Source organism: Hemibagrus wyckioides, linkage group LG13 (genome assembly GCF_019097595.1).
Source record: "Hemibagrus wyckioides isolate EC202008001 linkage group LG13, SWU_Hwy_1.0, whole genome shotgun sequence".
Lineage (NCBI taxonomy): Eukaryota > Metazoa > Chordata > Actinopteri > Siluriformes > Bagridae > Hemibagrus > Hemibagrus wyckioides.
The window spans coordinates 23,504,550-23,522,438 of NC_080722.1; the positions used below are offsets into that span (position 1 = coordinate 23,504,550).

Sequence of the window (17,889 nt, forward strand, 5' to 3'; positions counted from 1 at the left end):
TGACCCCTGCTGTAGCTTATCTACTTGAGGCACTAACTAAGTAGCCTGCACCTATTGATTGAAGGATGCATAGAGGATCATAAAAAAAAAAGAAAGAAATTGCTCAGGTACGGTGGTGCAAGCACTTCTGTCTTGTCAGAGTTAAGCAGGAGGAAATTATTGTGCATCCACTGTCTAATGTCTTTTATACATTTTATAATCTTACTGAGCTGGTGCCACTCAACTGACTTTGCTGAAACATATAATGTGTGTGTGTGTCATCAGCATAATAAAGGAAGGTAATACCATGTCCACAAATAATTAATTAATTAATTAATTAATTAATTAATTAATTAATTAATTAATTAATTAATTAATTAATTAATTAATTAATTAATTAATAAATAAATAAATAAATAAATAAATAAAAGTATTACCTAGAGGTAGCATATATAAAGAGAGTGGGCCTAAGACAGAACCTCATGGATCACTGAACATAACCTTAGTATTCAGAGAGAAGTCACTATTTACATCTACATATTGATAATGATCAGTCAAATAAGACCTGAGCCAAGAATATTTTCTAGCCTATCAAATAGAATAGAGTGATCATTGGTTTTAAAAGCTGCACTAAGTTCAAGCCATACCAGCAACCCTGATCAGAGGTCAGTTGTAGGTTATTTACCACTTTAACCAACTTTAACGTAACCAGTCTCTGTGCTATGATTAAGCCTTTAATCCTGACTGTTACATTTCATGAATGTTACAGTTGCTGTACTACAACCATTTCTAGGATCTTGGAGGTTCGATATTGACCTATAGTTTGACAGGCATTAAGGTCAAGTTTTTAAATCAGGGATTTAATAACCAGTAGCTTAAAATATTTATGCAGATTGCCAGTGCTAAGTAGTTCATTTTTAAAAGAAGATGAAATTAGTGTTATTAAATCGGTCTCTCAGAAAGGAGTGAAAAATTGATTAGAAATAGTAAGCACTGATTATAAATAGTAATATTGTTTTCCACAGAATTAGTTATAATATTTTCAATTTTTAAATAATTCATGAACTGCTGAATATTGTGGTGTGCATTTGCTCACAGTAATTTAATTCCTAGTTAATTATGCTATAGTATTACATAAAAATGTAGGATCATTTTGTTATTTTCAAATAGGATGGAAACATATTGTCACAATACACACACAGGAAGCATAGAGCAAGTTCAATGCCACTTTAATCCAACACAGGCAGGCAGAAGGTAAAACATAACTCAGGCTGAATGCAAACTAAAGCAGGCAGGCAAAAAGGCAAAACAGGCAGACTGATAATATAAGATAATCTTAGGCAAGAGAGGAGACTAATGGCCTAATCTACTACAGTCTTAATACTCGCAGTTGTCACTGACGAGTGAGCACTTTAAATAGGCGCCGGGTGAATTAAGTGCAGGTGTCGCAATTGGAACTCAGGTGACTGTGAGCGAGGTTGTGCTGCTGGGACCGGCGTGCCCATGACACATATGCTGACTAGCAGCACTTAGAGATTTTCTGTAGTTCAGGGGGCTTTCATTTTATGCTATTTAAAATCATACCAGTTCTGTTTGATGCTATTTATGTTCTGTCATCCTAGTGGTCTGCCTTAAGGTGTGTATGTGTGGTCATTATACCAGAGTACTAGCTTTTTCTCTTTAATTAATTTTCTTGGAGCTACATTATTATGGGTGTAGTGAAAATAAATTATACAATGTCCTGGTCAGGGCCACAGCACATCAAGAACCTAATCCAGGAACAATGTGTGTGAGGTGGAAATACAATCTGAATGGAATGCCTCTCCATCACAGGGCATCATACACACACACACATACATACATACACACACACACACACACACTCATTCACATCTCACCTTAGTCAATCTTGCATGTTTTTAGGAGGTGGGAAGTAACTAGAGAACCTGGAGGAACCTGGAGGGAGCACATAACATGTGAAGTAAATATGACACACCATGAGAAACCTGTGGTTTAAAAAAGAAAGCATTTGTTGCGAGGAGAGCCTGAGAGAGCCTGCACAGATTTTGTTTTTACTTATAAGAAAGCCAGGTATTTTACTGGTTAATTATCCAGAAATTCAAACTGTACTAAGTTCTACTAAATTATACCAACTAGACTTGTTAGTACTAAACTAACAGGGCTACTGCAGTCTTGGTGAAAAGAAAAACATTTATAAATATACATCTGCTTGTAATAGGACTTTGGGTGTGTCAAATGCAACAATATGCAGCAAAGGTGATAGATACTTTTAATCTAGTGAAAGGATAGTGTTCAACTGGCATGAAAGTTTTTTAGTAAATTAGGTACTACAGGTACTTATAAACATCCACCCCACACACACGGTTAGATGTATCCTTGAAGGTGAGCAACATTCTTAGATGTAGCACAATCTAAATAAAACAATTTTTGAACCTTCAGCATCTTTAGCACAAGGACACAGCTCCCCTTATTGGCCACTTTAAATATAACGATGGGAGAAGAACCCACATGGCACAAGCCTGTGTTATATCTTTAGAAATATTACTCAGACCATCTGCTCTCACTCAGGATCCAAATGCATTCACATTACTGTTATTAACACTTAAGTTCTAGGCACTTATGAATAACAACTATAAATGTTTATCTGATATAAAATTAATCTGATATAAGATGGCTCCACCCTGTTGTAACATAAACCTCATAACAGGGTGTAGCCATATAAGATTCTTATATCAGATTAGCATGAGAAAATGTGTTCAACCGAGTTTTCAGAGCATTTTGGTACGTTACTTAGGTGGAGTGTTCACTAAATGAAAAAATGAGACCTATGAGCTTCGAATAGTTAATATACATATTATCATATTTTAAATGTATGCAGCATGATAATCCACTACTTCTGTGCAGTACATATGTTTATACTTATTGGGTATTTCAGTTACACCTCCCATATAGGTCATTCTATGTATGTGTAGAGTTAAGTCCATCTGTTTCTCCATACACCATGTGTCCACTTCCTTCTGCCTTCTTCTGGTATTTTCTCTTTTTTCATGCTATAAGTGTATGAAGCACAATAATACTGTTCTGTACCTTTACTCCTACTTTGTTACACACACCTACCTTGTAAGTTGCTCCATCTTAAGTCTGTGGTTAGAGAATATTTTAATAATATAATATAATAATTCCCAGCACAGTGTGTGTTAGGCAGTAGGCAGATCATCAACTGAACAGTGACTGTCAGACACACACACACACAGGTTTCACTGGTGGTCCATGTTCACTGAGATGCTCAGCTGATACAATAAGCATTAGTCACAGTTTACTGTTAACTGTCTGTATTTGGTACATGGTAAAATGTGTGTAGCTAAAGGATTGGTAGCATCCTGTGTATTACTGCATTGTGTTGCACTTCTTGTACTGAAACTGTACTGCTGCAGTATATGCAAGTGTAAGTGCAAATGTGCATGTCATAATTTTTTCTCCCACATGGTCATTATCATGGACTTTTTTTTTTTTTTTTGACAGTTAAAGAAAAAAAATCTGATTGAATCATGAATAATGAGACAGGCCAATGGCATATATACAGAATACATTCTTTATTAAAACCTTGAGTGAGTGGCTTTGATCCTGTTTCACTCCATACAGACACACATGACTGATGTAGAGCACCAAGTACATTCATTAATGTGGTGAGTCATACCGCTCCCAGACTAAATTATCATTATAGCTGTCAATCAATATCTGACAGCTTGTATCCTATTTACATTACAGAGCCACGACACAGCCACACCATCAGTAGTGCAATGTAAAGGTGCCATCAGCAGCCACGCTTACACTACAGCTCTGAACAAGCAGCAAATCTTAGTGGTTTTGCACTGTAAACAAATTACCCCTAATCACCCATATCCCAACTAGATTTCAGCTTTAAAACATTGCAATAGGATCAAGTTAGAACATAAAAAACCTCATTGAAAATATTTTTGAAGAATAAATGTTCAAATTAACCACTTAAAAATCATTCATTTAATCCAACTCAGTATTTCCACACTGGTAACATACTGGTGATTATTATAATACACAACAGTCCCTAGAGTTACAAAATGGTGTGGAAAACAAAAAAAATAAAATAATTGACAGTTCAGTTCTGTTGGTATACATGCCTTGTTGAGTGAGAGAGGTCAGAGGAAAATGGCCAGATTGATTCAAACCAACAAAAAGGATATAGTAACTCAAATAATCGTTCTCTAAAACCTGTGAGTAGAAAAGCATCTTAGAACAAAGTAAACATCAAACCTTGAGATGGATTAACAACAGCACATGACCTCGCAGGGTTTCTAGAAATCGATATCTGCGGCTAAACTGGGCACAGACTCACAAAAATTGGACGGTGAGTCTGTGCCCGCTATAGCCTGATTCCTGTTCTTGGCTGACAGGCGTGGAACCTGGCGTGGTCTTCTGCTGTTGTAGCTCATTCACCCCAAAGTTTGATGTTTGAAGAGTGATTATTTTAGTCACTGTATCGTTTCTGTTTGCTTGAACATATCTGGCCATTTGCCTCTGAATTCTCTCATCCATGTAGAAAAGAACTAGCAGCACCAATCTTGAGTAAATGAACATCTGCAAACTACAGCAAACATGCAGCTACAGCAGTCATACAGATGAGTGTAACTAGGTTTGTATACAATCTATAAGATTTATCCAATTCAGGATTTTAAAGTGAACTGCTGTGAAAAACAAACTTTCTTACTTTTTGTTACATAGTGCACTGTGTAGGTTCATTGTGTTAAAGCCATACTCTGTTTTATAGAGGTGCTCAGGACTCAGGTGAGACGACTGTGTGAATCTGAAGCAGAAAATAAATGTGTACTTCTCTGTGCCATTGTTTTCATTTCTGACTTATAAAATGTGCCATGTCCTCACTAATTACAAAAGAGAGGGCAAATTTACTCAAATGTCTTTAAAGTGAAAACCCTTCTCTTTTACAGTCAGATAGACAATTTACATAAATGCCTGTGATTACTCTCAACAAGCTGTAACTGAGGATCTCTTACAGAAGATGATAGTTTATGTTTAACAAACTACAGTTGTTGAGCGCTACAGATGGCTTCTCCCACCAACGGTCGGTTCTGCTTCAGTATTTTATTTGTATTCGTCATATTTATAGCCTAAATGTGTAGTTTGTATTTTAAATGTGTCTTTTACTGAAAATCGTAAAAGCAGGAGCTGTGGGAAAAGAGATGACTTATAACTGTTTTCGGTGCAATGATGTTTCACGTCACATGCATCAGAAAGCTGTAAAATCTAGATCACTTTTAAGAAAGCAAAAGAAGTTTCAACTTCCATGGTTTACACGAAACAAAAGCAAAGCACACTGATGTCCACTCTAAGTGTAAGCATAAAATGATAGCCTAGTTAACATTACAATTAATGTCTATGATAAATCTTTTATAGTATATTTAATTTAAAAAAAAGGCAGTTGTAGGCAGTCCGAGTGCACCAGCATTACAATATTTAATTTGTGTGTACAGTATATATATGAGAAATATGTTACTCTGGTTATGAAATTAAAAAAATCATTAAAAAAGGATGACAATTATTTCTGCCATGTGCCAAACCTTTAACACATTTAACACTGTGTTTAAAAATGTTGACTGTACCTCAGTGATCATACTCACAGGTTCACATTTAAGCTCAAAGACTCTTGTACTAAGGGGTGTAACTAAAAAATAGTGCATGTATCTTCAGCTTACTTTGTGATATATTTTCACTTAGGAACAAATAAAAAAAACAGTTTCAAAATAAAATGAATCTGACTATCTAGTACAGATCTGTTGTATAGTGTATAATTCATTATCTGAAGAGCAAGAAATGGATTTTGTAGCTTAAAAATAAGTTTGTGCGCTAAAAGAACCATGCAGGGTTCCCCTTTTTTAATATGCATAAAAATGTGTTTGCTAAAATCAAGCTCTGAGGCAGTTTAGGCTGAGTGAAAACTGGCCATCTGTAATTCCTACTGATTTGGTAACCGTAAGACAGAATTTTTCTTATTAAAAAAGTACATATTCATCATCTTCCCTTGATTGTGTATCTATCTATCTATCTCTCTCTCACACACACACACACACATACATATATACATATATATGTATATATTTCGCAGGCCCCCCCCATTCAACTGACTCAGGCTTGTTTCTATAGTATGTACTTAATTATAAACAAGGCTTCTCATCATGCAGTGTTACAAGCTTTAAATTTGGACCAAACAGAAAAATAACAGTGCTACAATGCTGTGATTTCTTACGTCACTGATATCCTCAGTGTTATTTTTGCAGGTCCATTGAGGTGGAGGCTGACCAGTGGTGAGGTGGTGAGGATGTAATGGAGAAAACCAGGCTCTCGCTAGCGCTTGCCATCCAGGACGCCCCTCCAATCATCGGCCCAGGAGAGGAGGCGCCTCTGAGTGGTGCTGGCAGGTAGGTGCTTGTTGTGGCAGGCAGTGAAAAGGACATGTTCCCAGGATGGATTGGGTTCCACACCTGCAGCAGAACAGTAATGAAAATGAAAGAACATGACGTGTGTAAAGCATGCAAATGGGAGTTACAATAGTTGACAATGAATTCAGATGTGATAGAATTCATTCTTGCAGAACATATAAGATTCACATAGATACATTTCTTTGTTCTATGATTTGATGGAAAGTTAGTAGGTGATAGCTGATTTCACCTTGTTGTGGAGTTATTACACAGGTGAAGGTTGTATAACTAGAGAAATCATAACCGATATCAAGGGTATTGCAAAGTAGTTAAATTCTGAGCTGTCTTTCATTTCAGCTCATTTCTTTCTATTTGCATGTTTTGTATATTTTGTACTTCATGTATTTCTTATAGAGTTCATCTTTTGATTAAAAACAAAACTATGTAACTTTTATTTGCATACACGTATAACATTTTTGCCAATGAGAAAAGAACACAATCAATATACAGGGACAATGAAACTGAAACATTTGGTTACAGACCACAATCATTTATTAGTATGGTGTAGGGCCTACTTTTGCGGCCAATACAGCATCAATTCATCATGGAAATGACAGATACAAGTCCTGCACAGTGACCAAAGTGATTCTGAGGCTCTTGCAGAACAGTGGTGGAGGAAGACATTTCCTGACTCACTATTCCAAAACACCCCAAAATTACTGAATAATACACAGATCTGGTGACTGTGCAGGCCATGGGAGATAGGTTTAATGAACTTGTATTAGGATTAGTGAAGTGAACTTTCATGTTCATCAAACCACTCTGTCACTAGTCTTGCTGTGTGTATTGGTGCATTATCTTTCTGATACATGGCACCACCTTCAGGGTACAATGTTTGAACTACTAGGCACACATGGTCCTCCAGAATGGTTCAGTAGTCCTTGGCAGTGACTCGACAATCTAGCACAAGTAGCTAATAAACAGTGCATGGGTCTAGGGAATGCCATGATATTGCAGCCCAATCAATCAGTGATCCACTCCCGTGTTTCACTCTGGGCAGGCAACAGTCCAGGTGGTGAGCTTCTTCGGGCTTCTCCACACCATAACACTCCTGGATATGGGAAACAATGCATGTTTCACATTGCCCACAGCCCAAGATTTCTGCTGCTCGCATCAATATTTTACATTGGTACCAATGTGACCAAAGTGACCAAAGGTTTGGCTGTAGCAGCCCAAGCATGAACATGAATGTGGAGCTCTGGGTAGTTCTGGGTAGAGTGGATGCAACATCCAACATGAGTTGGATCATGTCATGTCAACATGAGTTGGATGTTGTTCATACTTTGTGGTGGTATTACCCTGGATACTGTGGGTAACAACGACTTGCTGTCCTGTCCTCCACAGATCCACTCTCACTCTCCATATATCTCATTATGTGCTATTGATGTCCTAATCCTGCACTTATTTATGAAATGTGAAATCTGTGAAGATTGGCCACCAGGCAGCACATATATCGGCGAGATACCTCCGTCACTGTTGTTGTTGATCTTTCAGTTGCTCCCTACGTGTGAGGGGTTGCCACAGCGGACCGGTTGGTCGCATCACATCAACTTGGCACAGGTTTTACTCTGGATGCCCTTCCTGACACAACCCTCCCATTTTATCCAGGCTTGGGACCGGCACTACATCTAGTGGCTGGGGTCGGGCACTGGCTGGGAATCGAACCCAGGCCTTCCGCATGATAGGCGAGAAACCTACCACTGAGCCACCAGTGCCCTCGAGAAACCTCTGTCACTATGAAAGTTTCAGTTTCACTGTCCAACCCCTGCATACATATAGGTAAAGAACCATGTAAAGATGCCAAACACATGTCCAAGGTCCCACCCCACAAATCCATTTAAAATTTGTGTTCTAAATGAAAACAAATTTGAGGACTATAAGATTAAACAAAAAGGTCATCTCTTATTCCTCTAGGGGGCACACTAGAGCAAGTCACTTAAAAATGGGTAGCAAATGATATCATGCGTTTCACAGCAACCTATGTAATGGAATATTTTGTGTAGATTAATTACATATAATACAGCTCCAGGTTGTTACAATACATAATGTGGAAAAAAAGAAGTGAACACTGCAATGTATGTAAACTGTTTTTTGTAATGAACTGCTATCTGTGCAACTGATATTTGTAGGTTATACTTGTTCAAATCTAGTTTTGCATTGAGAATGTACCCATCAAATAAATGCTGGTGAATCAACACATTTTGTTGGTGTCTTACTGGTCTACTATAGTGTGGCCTATTATACACTGCTCAAAAAAATTATAGAAACAACTTTTTAATCAGGGTATAGCATCAAGTCAATTAAACTCCTGGGATACTGATCTGGTTAGTTAAGTAGCAGAGGGGGTTGTAATCAGTTTCAGCTGTTTTGGTGTTAATGAAATGAACAGCAGGTGCACTGGATGGGCAACAATGAAATGACTCCCAAACAGGAATGGATTTACAGGTAACTGACATTTTTTCCCTATTCATCTTTTCTGACTGTTTTTCAATAGTTTTGCATTTGGCTAGGGTCAGTGTTACTACTGTTAGCATGAGGCGATACCTGGGCCCTACAGAGGTTGCACAGACAGTCCAAATCATCTAGGATGGCACATCAATACGTGGCATTGCCAGAAGCTTTGCTGTGTCTCCAAGCACAGTCTCAACAGCATGGAGGAGATTCCAGGAGACAGGCAGTTACTCTAGGAGAGCTGGACAGGGCCATAGAAAGTCCTTAACCAATCAGCAGGACCGGTATCTGCTCCTTTGTGCAAGGAGGAACAGGATGAGCACTACCAGAACCCTACAAAATGACCTCCAGTAAACCACTGGTGTAAATGTCTCTGACCAAACAATCAGAAACAGACTTCATGAGGGTGGCCTGAGGGCCCAACGTCCTCTAGTGGGCCCTGTGCTCACTGCCCAGCACCGTGGAGCTCGACTGGAATTTGCCATTGAACACCAGAATTGGCAGGTTCACCACTGGTGCTTTTTACACATGAGAGCAGGTTTGGTGACCAGTTTGGTGGTGGGTCAGTGTTCTGGGAAGGCATATCCATAGAGAGACACACAGACCTCTACCGGCTAGACAATGGCACCCTGACTGCCATTAGGTATGGGGATGAAATCCTCAGACCCTACACTGGTGCAGTGGGTCCTGGATTCCACCTGGTGCATGACAATGCCTGGCCTCATGTAGCGAGAATATGCAGACAGTTCCTGGAGGATGAAGGAATTTATACCATTGAATGGTCCCCACACTCGCCTAAATCCAATGTAACACCTCTGGGACATTATGTTTCTGTCCATTTGACACTGCCAGGTTGCACCTCAGACTGTCCAGTAGCTCAGTGGTGCCCTGGTCCAGATCTGGGAGAAAATACCCCAGGACACCATCTGTCGTCTCCTCAGGAGCATGCCCCAACATTGTCAGGCATGCATACAAGCATGTGGGGGCCATACAAACTACTAAGTACCATTCTGAGTTGCTACAATGAAATTTTAGCAGAATGGACTAGCCTGCTGCATCATTTTTTGACTTTGACTTTCGGGGTGTCTTTGAATTCAGCCCTCTGTAGGTTGATCATTTTCATTTTCATCAAACAATGTGGCATCCTTTTTCGATCCTAACAGATTACCCAGTCCATATGAGTATAGATATCCAACATGATATTTTTCCACGTTGAGATCTGATGTGTTTTTAAGTGTTACTTTATTTTTTTTGGAGCAGTGTATAAAATGAGTTTGAAATCCCTGCTATAAACACCCAACATTTTCATGAAAAACAAGAGAAAACAATTATTCTGCCTATATGTACATATACCTTCAACTAAAATGATTAAAAGATGCATATATGTCTTAGTGATCTTCATTTAACCTGTCTAATACTGTACCCCTCTGCTGAGGACCTTTAACGGCAGAAACTGTAAGAAATGGCTTTAAAATTTATAAATCAGTCCAGTCGTCTTGATTAAACATTCAACATGACATGGATGACAAGCCTCACAGATATATCTGAGAAAATGTTTTATATTTTTGTCAGTAATCTGTTAGATTATTATTGAGTGGATAGTTTTGGGTGCTAATTAATAAAACCCAAGTCTTACCAAGGATGTCCGGCTTGTCGTCAATGAGGATGTCTCCACTCACTACTGTCTTGTCTCTCGTCAAAATTACCTTCTCCAGGAAGTCGGGGCCCAGGTGCCTCTCTACCCATGCATACTGAAAGCAAACACACACACACACATTTTGATTATTATGCAAACGACCAACAAAATCTGAAGGTTTTCTATCACAGTTTAGCAGAAAGGATGCCTTACCTTTTCGTATGGACAGTGGGCGTAGTGTTTAATTGGACTGGTGCAAATGAAAACATCTGTACTGGTTGAAAAAGAGCAGGGGTCCATTACAGATAAGTACACTACTCACAAAAAGTTAAGGATATTCTGCTTTCGGGTGAAATTTCAGGATGCACCTAAAATGCACTATAACCTTTACAGGTGAACTTAATTTGACCTTCTCTACACTTTTGAATGCACATGTCCAACTGTTCAGTGTTTCAGTACTTTTTGCATAACTTGGTGTTCTCTAACAAGGTGCTTAACGGCAAAATTCACAACTGGTGTTTGATCCATGAATCCACCAATAAATTTTCTGGTTCAATTAGAATTGGTATTTAAACAGTCCTCTTCATCATGCTGTTCACATTTTGACATCATGAGACCAAGACCACACCTAACAATTGATCAACAGTACCTCACCATTGTGAGGCTTCAAACAGGATGTTCTCAGAGGGAAGTGGCTACTGAGCGTGTCACAGAGAGTGTCACAGAGTGTCATCAGCAGGTTGCGACAGAGATACAGAAAGAATGGAAGAGTCACAGAAAGGCATAGAAGTGGACGTCCTTTGGCCACATCCCACGTTGATGACCGCTTCATTGTAAACAGTGCCCTGCAGAACCGGATGATGAATGCCACTCAACTCCAGGCACATTTAAGGAGAGGCACCCAAGTGTCATGTCAGACCATTCGAAACCGTTTACAATGCGTGGTCTACGTGCTAGACGACCTGCAAGGGTACCTGACCACACCACCAGGCACAGGAGTCGGGCCAGGGAGCATTTACGCTGGACAAGGGACCAGTGGGCCTCAGTGCTGTTCTCTGATGAAACGTTGATTCACGTTGAGCAGAAATGATGGCCGCCAACGATGTTGGAGACGTCAAGGAGAGCGCTATGCATCAGCCACTGTTAAGGTGGTGTTACAGTCTGGGCAGGTGTGTCTACTCTATACAGAACTGCCATACATCTTGTGAATGGTACAGTGACAAGCCAATACTACCTGAAGAACATCATTAATCCAGTCATTGTGCCCCTGCATGAACAACACAGGCCTAATTTCATCTTCATGGACGACAATGCTCCAGCTCATCGAGGTCGCATCATTAGGGAACGGCTGATGGAGGCTGGAGTACCTCAAATGGAGTGGCCTGCACTTTCTCCAGACCTGAATCCCATAGAAAACCTATGGGATCAGCTGAGTTGCCGTGTAGAGGCTCGTAACCCTGCACCCCAGAACCTCAATGACCTGAGGGCCACCCTTCAAGAAGAGTGGAATGCCATGCCTCAGCAGACAATAAGTCGACTCGTGAACAGCATGTGACGTCGTTGTCAAGCTGTAATTGATGGTCAAGGGCACATGACAGATTATTGAGACATTGATTTTTTGTTGTGGTATACCCACCACTGTTGTTGGCTTTTGTTTCAATAAATTGTTTGACAAGAGGAAATCACCATTGCAGCTTCTACTTAAATGCCCTACTTTCATGATATAATATCACTGTAGCATGAACTTTTTACATTTTCCATGAATTTCACCCAAAAGCCAAATATCCTTAACTTTTTGTGAGTAGTGTATATACATAAATTGTGATTAGGTACTTGCACAGGTACTTATGTGAACTTCAGAAAAAACATGACTTGTAAGTGTCTCAAAAATAATTTCATAATGTATGTTCCTATATAAACTGTAGAATGGTTTAAAAACCCTGAAAAGTGATTGCCAATGAAGCATTTATCTAGATGAAAAAGAATCCAAACGGCACAAAATGAACTACAACATGCACACATTAACAAGATAAATGTGCTGAACAAATATGTTGTGATGACAGCCCTGTGCTCATCCTTTATTCACAATCTGCTAATGATGAACACTTCCAACACAATTTGTATTCTTTGACTCTTATAGCATGCAGTTTTAAAAGAGCAACACTTTATCATCCTACTATCAAAGTCACCCAGAAAAGGACAGGTTCTGTTTTGAGTCTGGTTCAACTCAAGTTTTCCTCCTCATGCTGGCTCAGGGGATTTCTCCTCGCTGATCAAATTTGTTTATTAGTGGTCTAAATCTACATCCAGATTTACTGTAACGCTGCATTGTGATCATCTATTGTTGAAAAGCACTACATAAATATAAATAAATGAATGCAGTTTCATCAATTCTATATTCCTTATTAAATCTTAGTGTCCCATCAATTAATCTTCTTTGTGCTGTCCCATTTTTAATTTAAACATTTCCTCTAAGTGGGGTTTGTGAATATTTGGCAGTTTAACTGGCTGTGTGATTCAATTGGGTTTAATTAAATATCTCCAAAAACAAGCAGCATACCAATAATGTCTTCTGTGAGAGGAAATTTCAAGAGTAAAAAGCTCTTAAGGCTACCATAAATAACAAAATATTTTTGTGCATGGATTTTGTTTTATCTTTTACAGTTGATGTGGTTTTCAGCATGTGATAGAGTGAAATTTGTGCCTACTTCTTCATTTTGGCCATCTCCTTCACAGCCTCCACACTTCCTGGAAGAGGGTCAAGGTCCATGAAGAAATTCTTGGACTCCCAAATGCTAATGGCTTTATCCTGCAAACAGCACACAACCACCGCACTGTAGCTATTACAGAGCATCATATTAAAACATCATATTACAACAAATGTCTGAAGGTTTATAATAGTAAGATCATGATATTGTATTTATTTACATATCATCTTTACATATCATCTAGTCTTTTGTGGCAACAATTTAACTGAACAGGAAGCTTTCCATAGCTCAAAGAAGAATGATTAGACTGGCCTGAACTGACAAGAAGTCTATAGTAACTGAAATAAGAACTCTTTTACAACCAAGTTGAGCAGAAAAGCATCTGAGAACACTCAACAAACCGAACCTTGAGATGGATAAGCTACAACAACAGAAGGGTCCAAGAATCTGGAACAATCATGATCACAGACCTGAGAGTTGAAAGCTGGAAAAAAAACAGGCAACTTTTTCCTAATTTTCAACTGTCCAATTTGGAGTCTATTAACAGTTAGTCTTGTTCTTGGCTGACAGAAGTGGAACCAGAATTGGTCTTGGTCTTCGGCTATTGTAGCTTCCACTACAAGGTTTGCTGTGTTTTGTATGCTGAGATACTTTGCTGCTCAACTATAAGATTATCTACAAATATATTATATTACATTTGTAAACAGTGGAAGTGATTAGAAAAGCTCTTCTGTTCCCATGGTTCCCTTAAAATCTCACCTGTTCATCAGAATTGTTCACTGATAAAAAGAGACTGAATTGATCACTGATCTCCATACTTGAAAAAAAAAAGGTATAATGGATAGTTTTTTGTGAAATATACACAAGGTGGTACATTTCTCATACACCACAAAAGCACACGATTGTAGATGGCACACTGTTGTACATAGGCTTATGTCCATAAAGAGTGATTTATGAATAAAGCACAAAACAGACAGCATATTGCACAACAGTTAACTTTCTTATTTTGGTCAAGAAACTATTTTGTTACTGGGAGATCCCAAACAAATATTCTTGGAACAAATCCAGAAGTCTGACATTTTACGTCAGATCATGAGAAGATCTCACACTTTACACATTTGTCACAAACCAATTTTTTAAATTCTGATTTAAAAAACAAGACAAATATTGATTTGAAAAAAATAAGATGCTTTCTATCAGAGTTTTCATTTGGAGATCAGCATTGTGGAGTAGCGGGTATCTCCAGTTTCCCCAGTCGGATCCTGAACTCGGGTTTCTGCCCACATTTTTCAGGTTTCCAAAGTTCTGAATTCCCCAGTTTCCTTCAACCTCATAAAAACGTCAGTAGGTGGATTGTATACATTAAATTGCATTTAGGTGTGAATGTGTATGTGCATTGTGTACAGACAAAGTTGAAGTTTGAATTTGACTTATGAATATCAATAAAACTGGATTTGAAAAGCAATAACTACTTACAGACAATCTGAATAGTTTAATAATGTTCCCATATATGTTTCATATGGCACTTTTTATCCATTTTATTCACAATAGTCTGTGTGCAGGTCAGTGCTGCACTTTGCTTCATTGTGCCTATTGTCCAGTTTTAGTACATTTTTACTGCCTTGTGCTGTCTGCACATGTGCACTTTATGTAGTCGGTGTAAATTTTGTGGCGTCTTATGTAGTTCTGTTTTGTTTTATGTACCACCATGGTCCTAGAGGAACAGTGTGTAGTGTACCATCTGTCTATGGTTGAAATGACAAGGAAAGCCACTTGCCAAAATAGCTTTGACAGTTCCACTGTAACGTTTTAAATTACGAGGGCAGCAACAGTAGAGATAGAGCATTTTGTTATCGAAAACCAGATCATTTTCACCTCCTGCAGTATACCTGTAGCATATCATCACACTGTACCTCATTAAATTAAGGGTGTAGTGAGCAGGATTTCAGACAGAAACAGAATAATTTTTTATTGGGATTTTACAGGATTTTTTTTATTGTAAAAGCTTATTTCTAAAAAAAAAAAGTGACTAAACATTGCAAACTTATTGCTGCGAAAATAAGAATTTCTAAGACTCTGAATAACACTGTTAATCATTAATGTCAAGATGTTGATAAAATGCACTAATTAACTGCTCTGTGTATTGTATGTTAAGGATCCACATTTATCACTTGAACATATTTCAGTGGGTTCAAACTCAAAATCTACCCAAGTTACATCACTTTGCTCCATCCTTCATAATATCTTATATAAGAAGATATAAGATATCTTCTTATATAAGATATCTTATATAATTACTTATGTAAGTTGCAGCACATGGAGAACACTGACAGCCATTATTATTATTATTATTATTATTATTATTATTATTATTATTATTACTTGCATTAAAAGGTACCCACAGACTGTTTGTCAAAGACCGGCTCGGGATATTTTTCAGCGCGGGACATGAGTGCTAACTTCTCACGGGAAAAAAAAACGAAAAAAACAAAACAAAAAAAAAAACACCGCCCCGAATAAATGAGGACCAAAATCACTCAGCGCGTCACAAACATTAGACTTTGTACACATCTGATGTCTTTGTTTCAGGGTGACGTTTACCTCAGAATAATAAAGTGAGTGTTTAGTGCATGCAGCAGTTCAGGAAATACACACTTACACAGAGGTCTTCTCTGAGCTCTCCGTACTGAGTCGACACCCAAAACCCTCTGCGCTCCTCCAGGCTGATGTACGGCTCATTCGGGTATCTCTGTCTATATTTTTTTAAAAGTCCTCCCTCAAAATCCGCAATCACACCGTCCATGTCAAGCAGCACGCGCAGTCTCGTGCCGGTGGACATTTTCCCACAGCTGCGCGGAGAGAGAGCGGAGCCTCTGAGCAGCAGCAGCAACCGTGCCGTCCTCTGCAGGTGTAACGCCATCGTGCCCGGGCTTTAACTAACTTACTAACCGCTCTCCTTCCAGAGATCTGTAGAAATGTTCTCTTTAGATCTGCCCCTTTGTTGTCCTTTAACACCGAGTAGCTTCTCATTGAACTGTTTTGCGTTAAATGGCCCTGTGAGCGGCGGTCATTCTCGCGAGCCTGGCCTAGAGCTTTCCGCTGCTGTTGTCCTGCAGGCGGCTTACACTCGGCTTGCGTGCCGCCCTTTCACCCTGCTCCTGCTCTGCGTTCTGCAGCTACACATCTCTGTTGTTGTGATAGTTCTGAGTGTAGTGAAGCTCTGAACAGAGAAAAGGCTCTCCAGTCATTCATCCGCTCTCTCTCTGCACCGCGGGGATTTTTGGACTTGTTTACAGCAGTGCAGTTGCGCTCTGTTCCTTACACGGTCAATCAAAATTGTCAACTGTGTAGCGTACACTACTCTGAGAGCGATTTTCACTACTCTCTCAGTTTACCTTTAGCTCAGTGTTCTGTTGACCCAATGGTGTTTTAACACCACAAATAGTTTAGCAACAGAGAGATGTACCGCTTTGTCGTAGAAAACTTTAGGTTCCGTATTAGTCGCTGTTGCTAGCTACGTCATACGTCAACACGTCCGCCATTTTGGTAGGGGCACCCAGTGTTGTATTTCTATGAAGACATGTATGCCTACCCTGGGAGAATCTTCTGTATCTCGGTTTATTCGTTCATTCATCTTAGTAAACGGTTTACTCTGGTCATGGTGGAACTAAACAATGGCATAAAACAATGATCGACGTAATTAACCATTTGGAAACTTGATCAGCTTTACTCACTCTGATTCCTTTCAGGCCTAACTCAGCTACAATAATAACACTGTCAGGTTTATCTGCATTATATGTAACTGAGAGTATTTATCAATATAACAATAATCATTATTCATTAAACATTAATTAATAATCATATCAGCAGAAATTAGTTACTTCTTAGAAGTGCAATGATTAGTGTTTCCATGTGATACATAATGGTATGTCTTAATAAAAAGTGAACATCTACTTTTTTTTCCAAAATACATTTGCACTGTGTTTATTACTCTCCTGTTGGGCCTGCTGGATCATTATTCAATGGGAAAAATGTTACATTACACTAATCTGTCAGATATGTCCTTGCATATAACGTGAGTTAAGATGAACATAATCATACCTTGTGATCTTAAAAAAACATATGAAAGGTTCACTGGCCTTAACTACTATATGTAGTTATCAGACCATACGAAAAACATCTTTGTGTTTTCCTATAAATACTGCAAAGATTTTCATAAACTTTTGCAATCAACAAATGAATATTTAGGACTAAATGAAAATTTGGACATAAAGCTGGAACCAAATAAATTATTATTTAATTACATACTGCATAGATACACAACTATTAAAGTCGATTATTAACACATTTATTTCTTTTTATTGGTTCACATATCCAACACACATCACATTTCTGTAGAGCTACAGTTGAAGTCGCCATTATACAGGGCTCCCAGTTCGATCCTGAGCTCAGCTGACTGTCTGTGTGGAGGTTTATCTGGTCCTTCACTGTCTGTGTGGAGGTTTATCTGGTCCTTCACTGTCTGTGTGGAGGTTTATCTGGTCCTTCACTGTCTGGGTTCTCT

At 38.7% G+C, this 17,889-nt stretch overlaps 1 protein-coding gene and 1 non-coding gene across 2 annotated transcripts; both read right to left on the minus strand.

Annotated features, from left to right (window-relative positions):
- Nucleotides 1-3,591: 3,591 nt before the first annotated feature.
- Nucleotides 3,592-16,828, minus strand: LOC131363303 (5'(3')-deoxyribonucleotidase, mitochondrial-like). The gene is made up of 5 exons (XM_058405691.1): nt 15,985-16,828; nt 13,326-13,426; nt 10,831-10,891; nt 10,618-10,732; nt 3,592-6,533 (listed from the first exon to the last, which is right to left on the minus strand). The coding sequence occupies exons 1-5, from the start codon at nt 16,243-16,245 to the stop codon at nt 6,397-6,399; spliced, it is 675 nt and encodes a 224-aa protein (XP_058261674.1). The 5' UTR covers nt 16,246-16,828; the 3' UTR covers nt 3,592-6,396.
- Nucleotides 8,175-8,245, minus strand: trnad-auc (transfer RNA aspartic acid (anticodon AUC)). Its single transcript has one exon. It is a non-coding gene; the product is annotated as a tRNA-Asp (tRNA).
- Nucleotides 16,829-17,889: the final 1,061 nt, after the last annotated feature.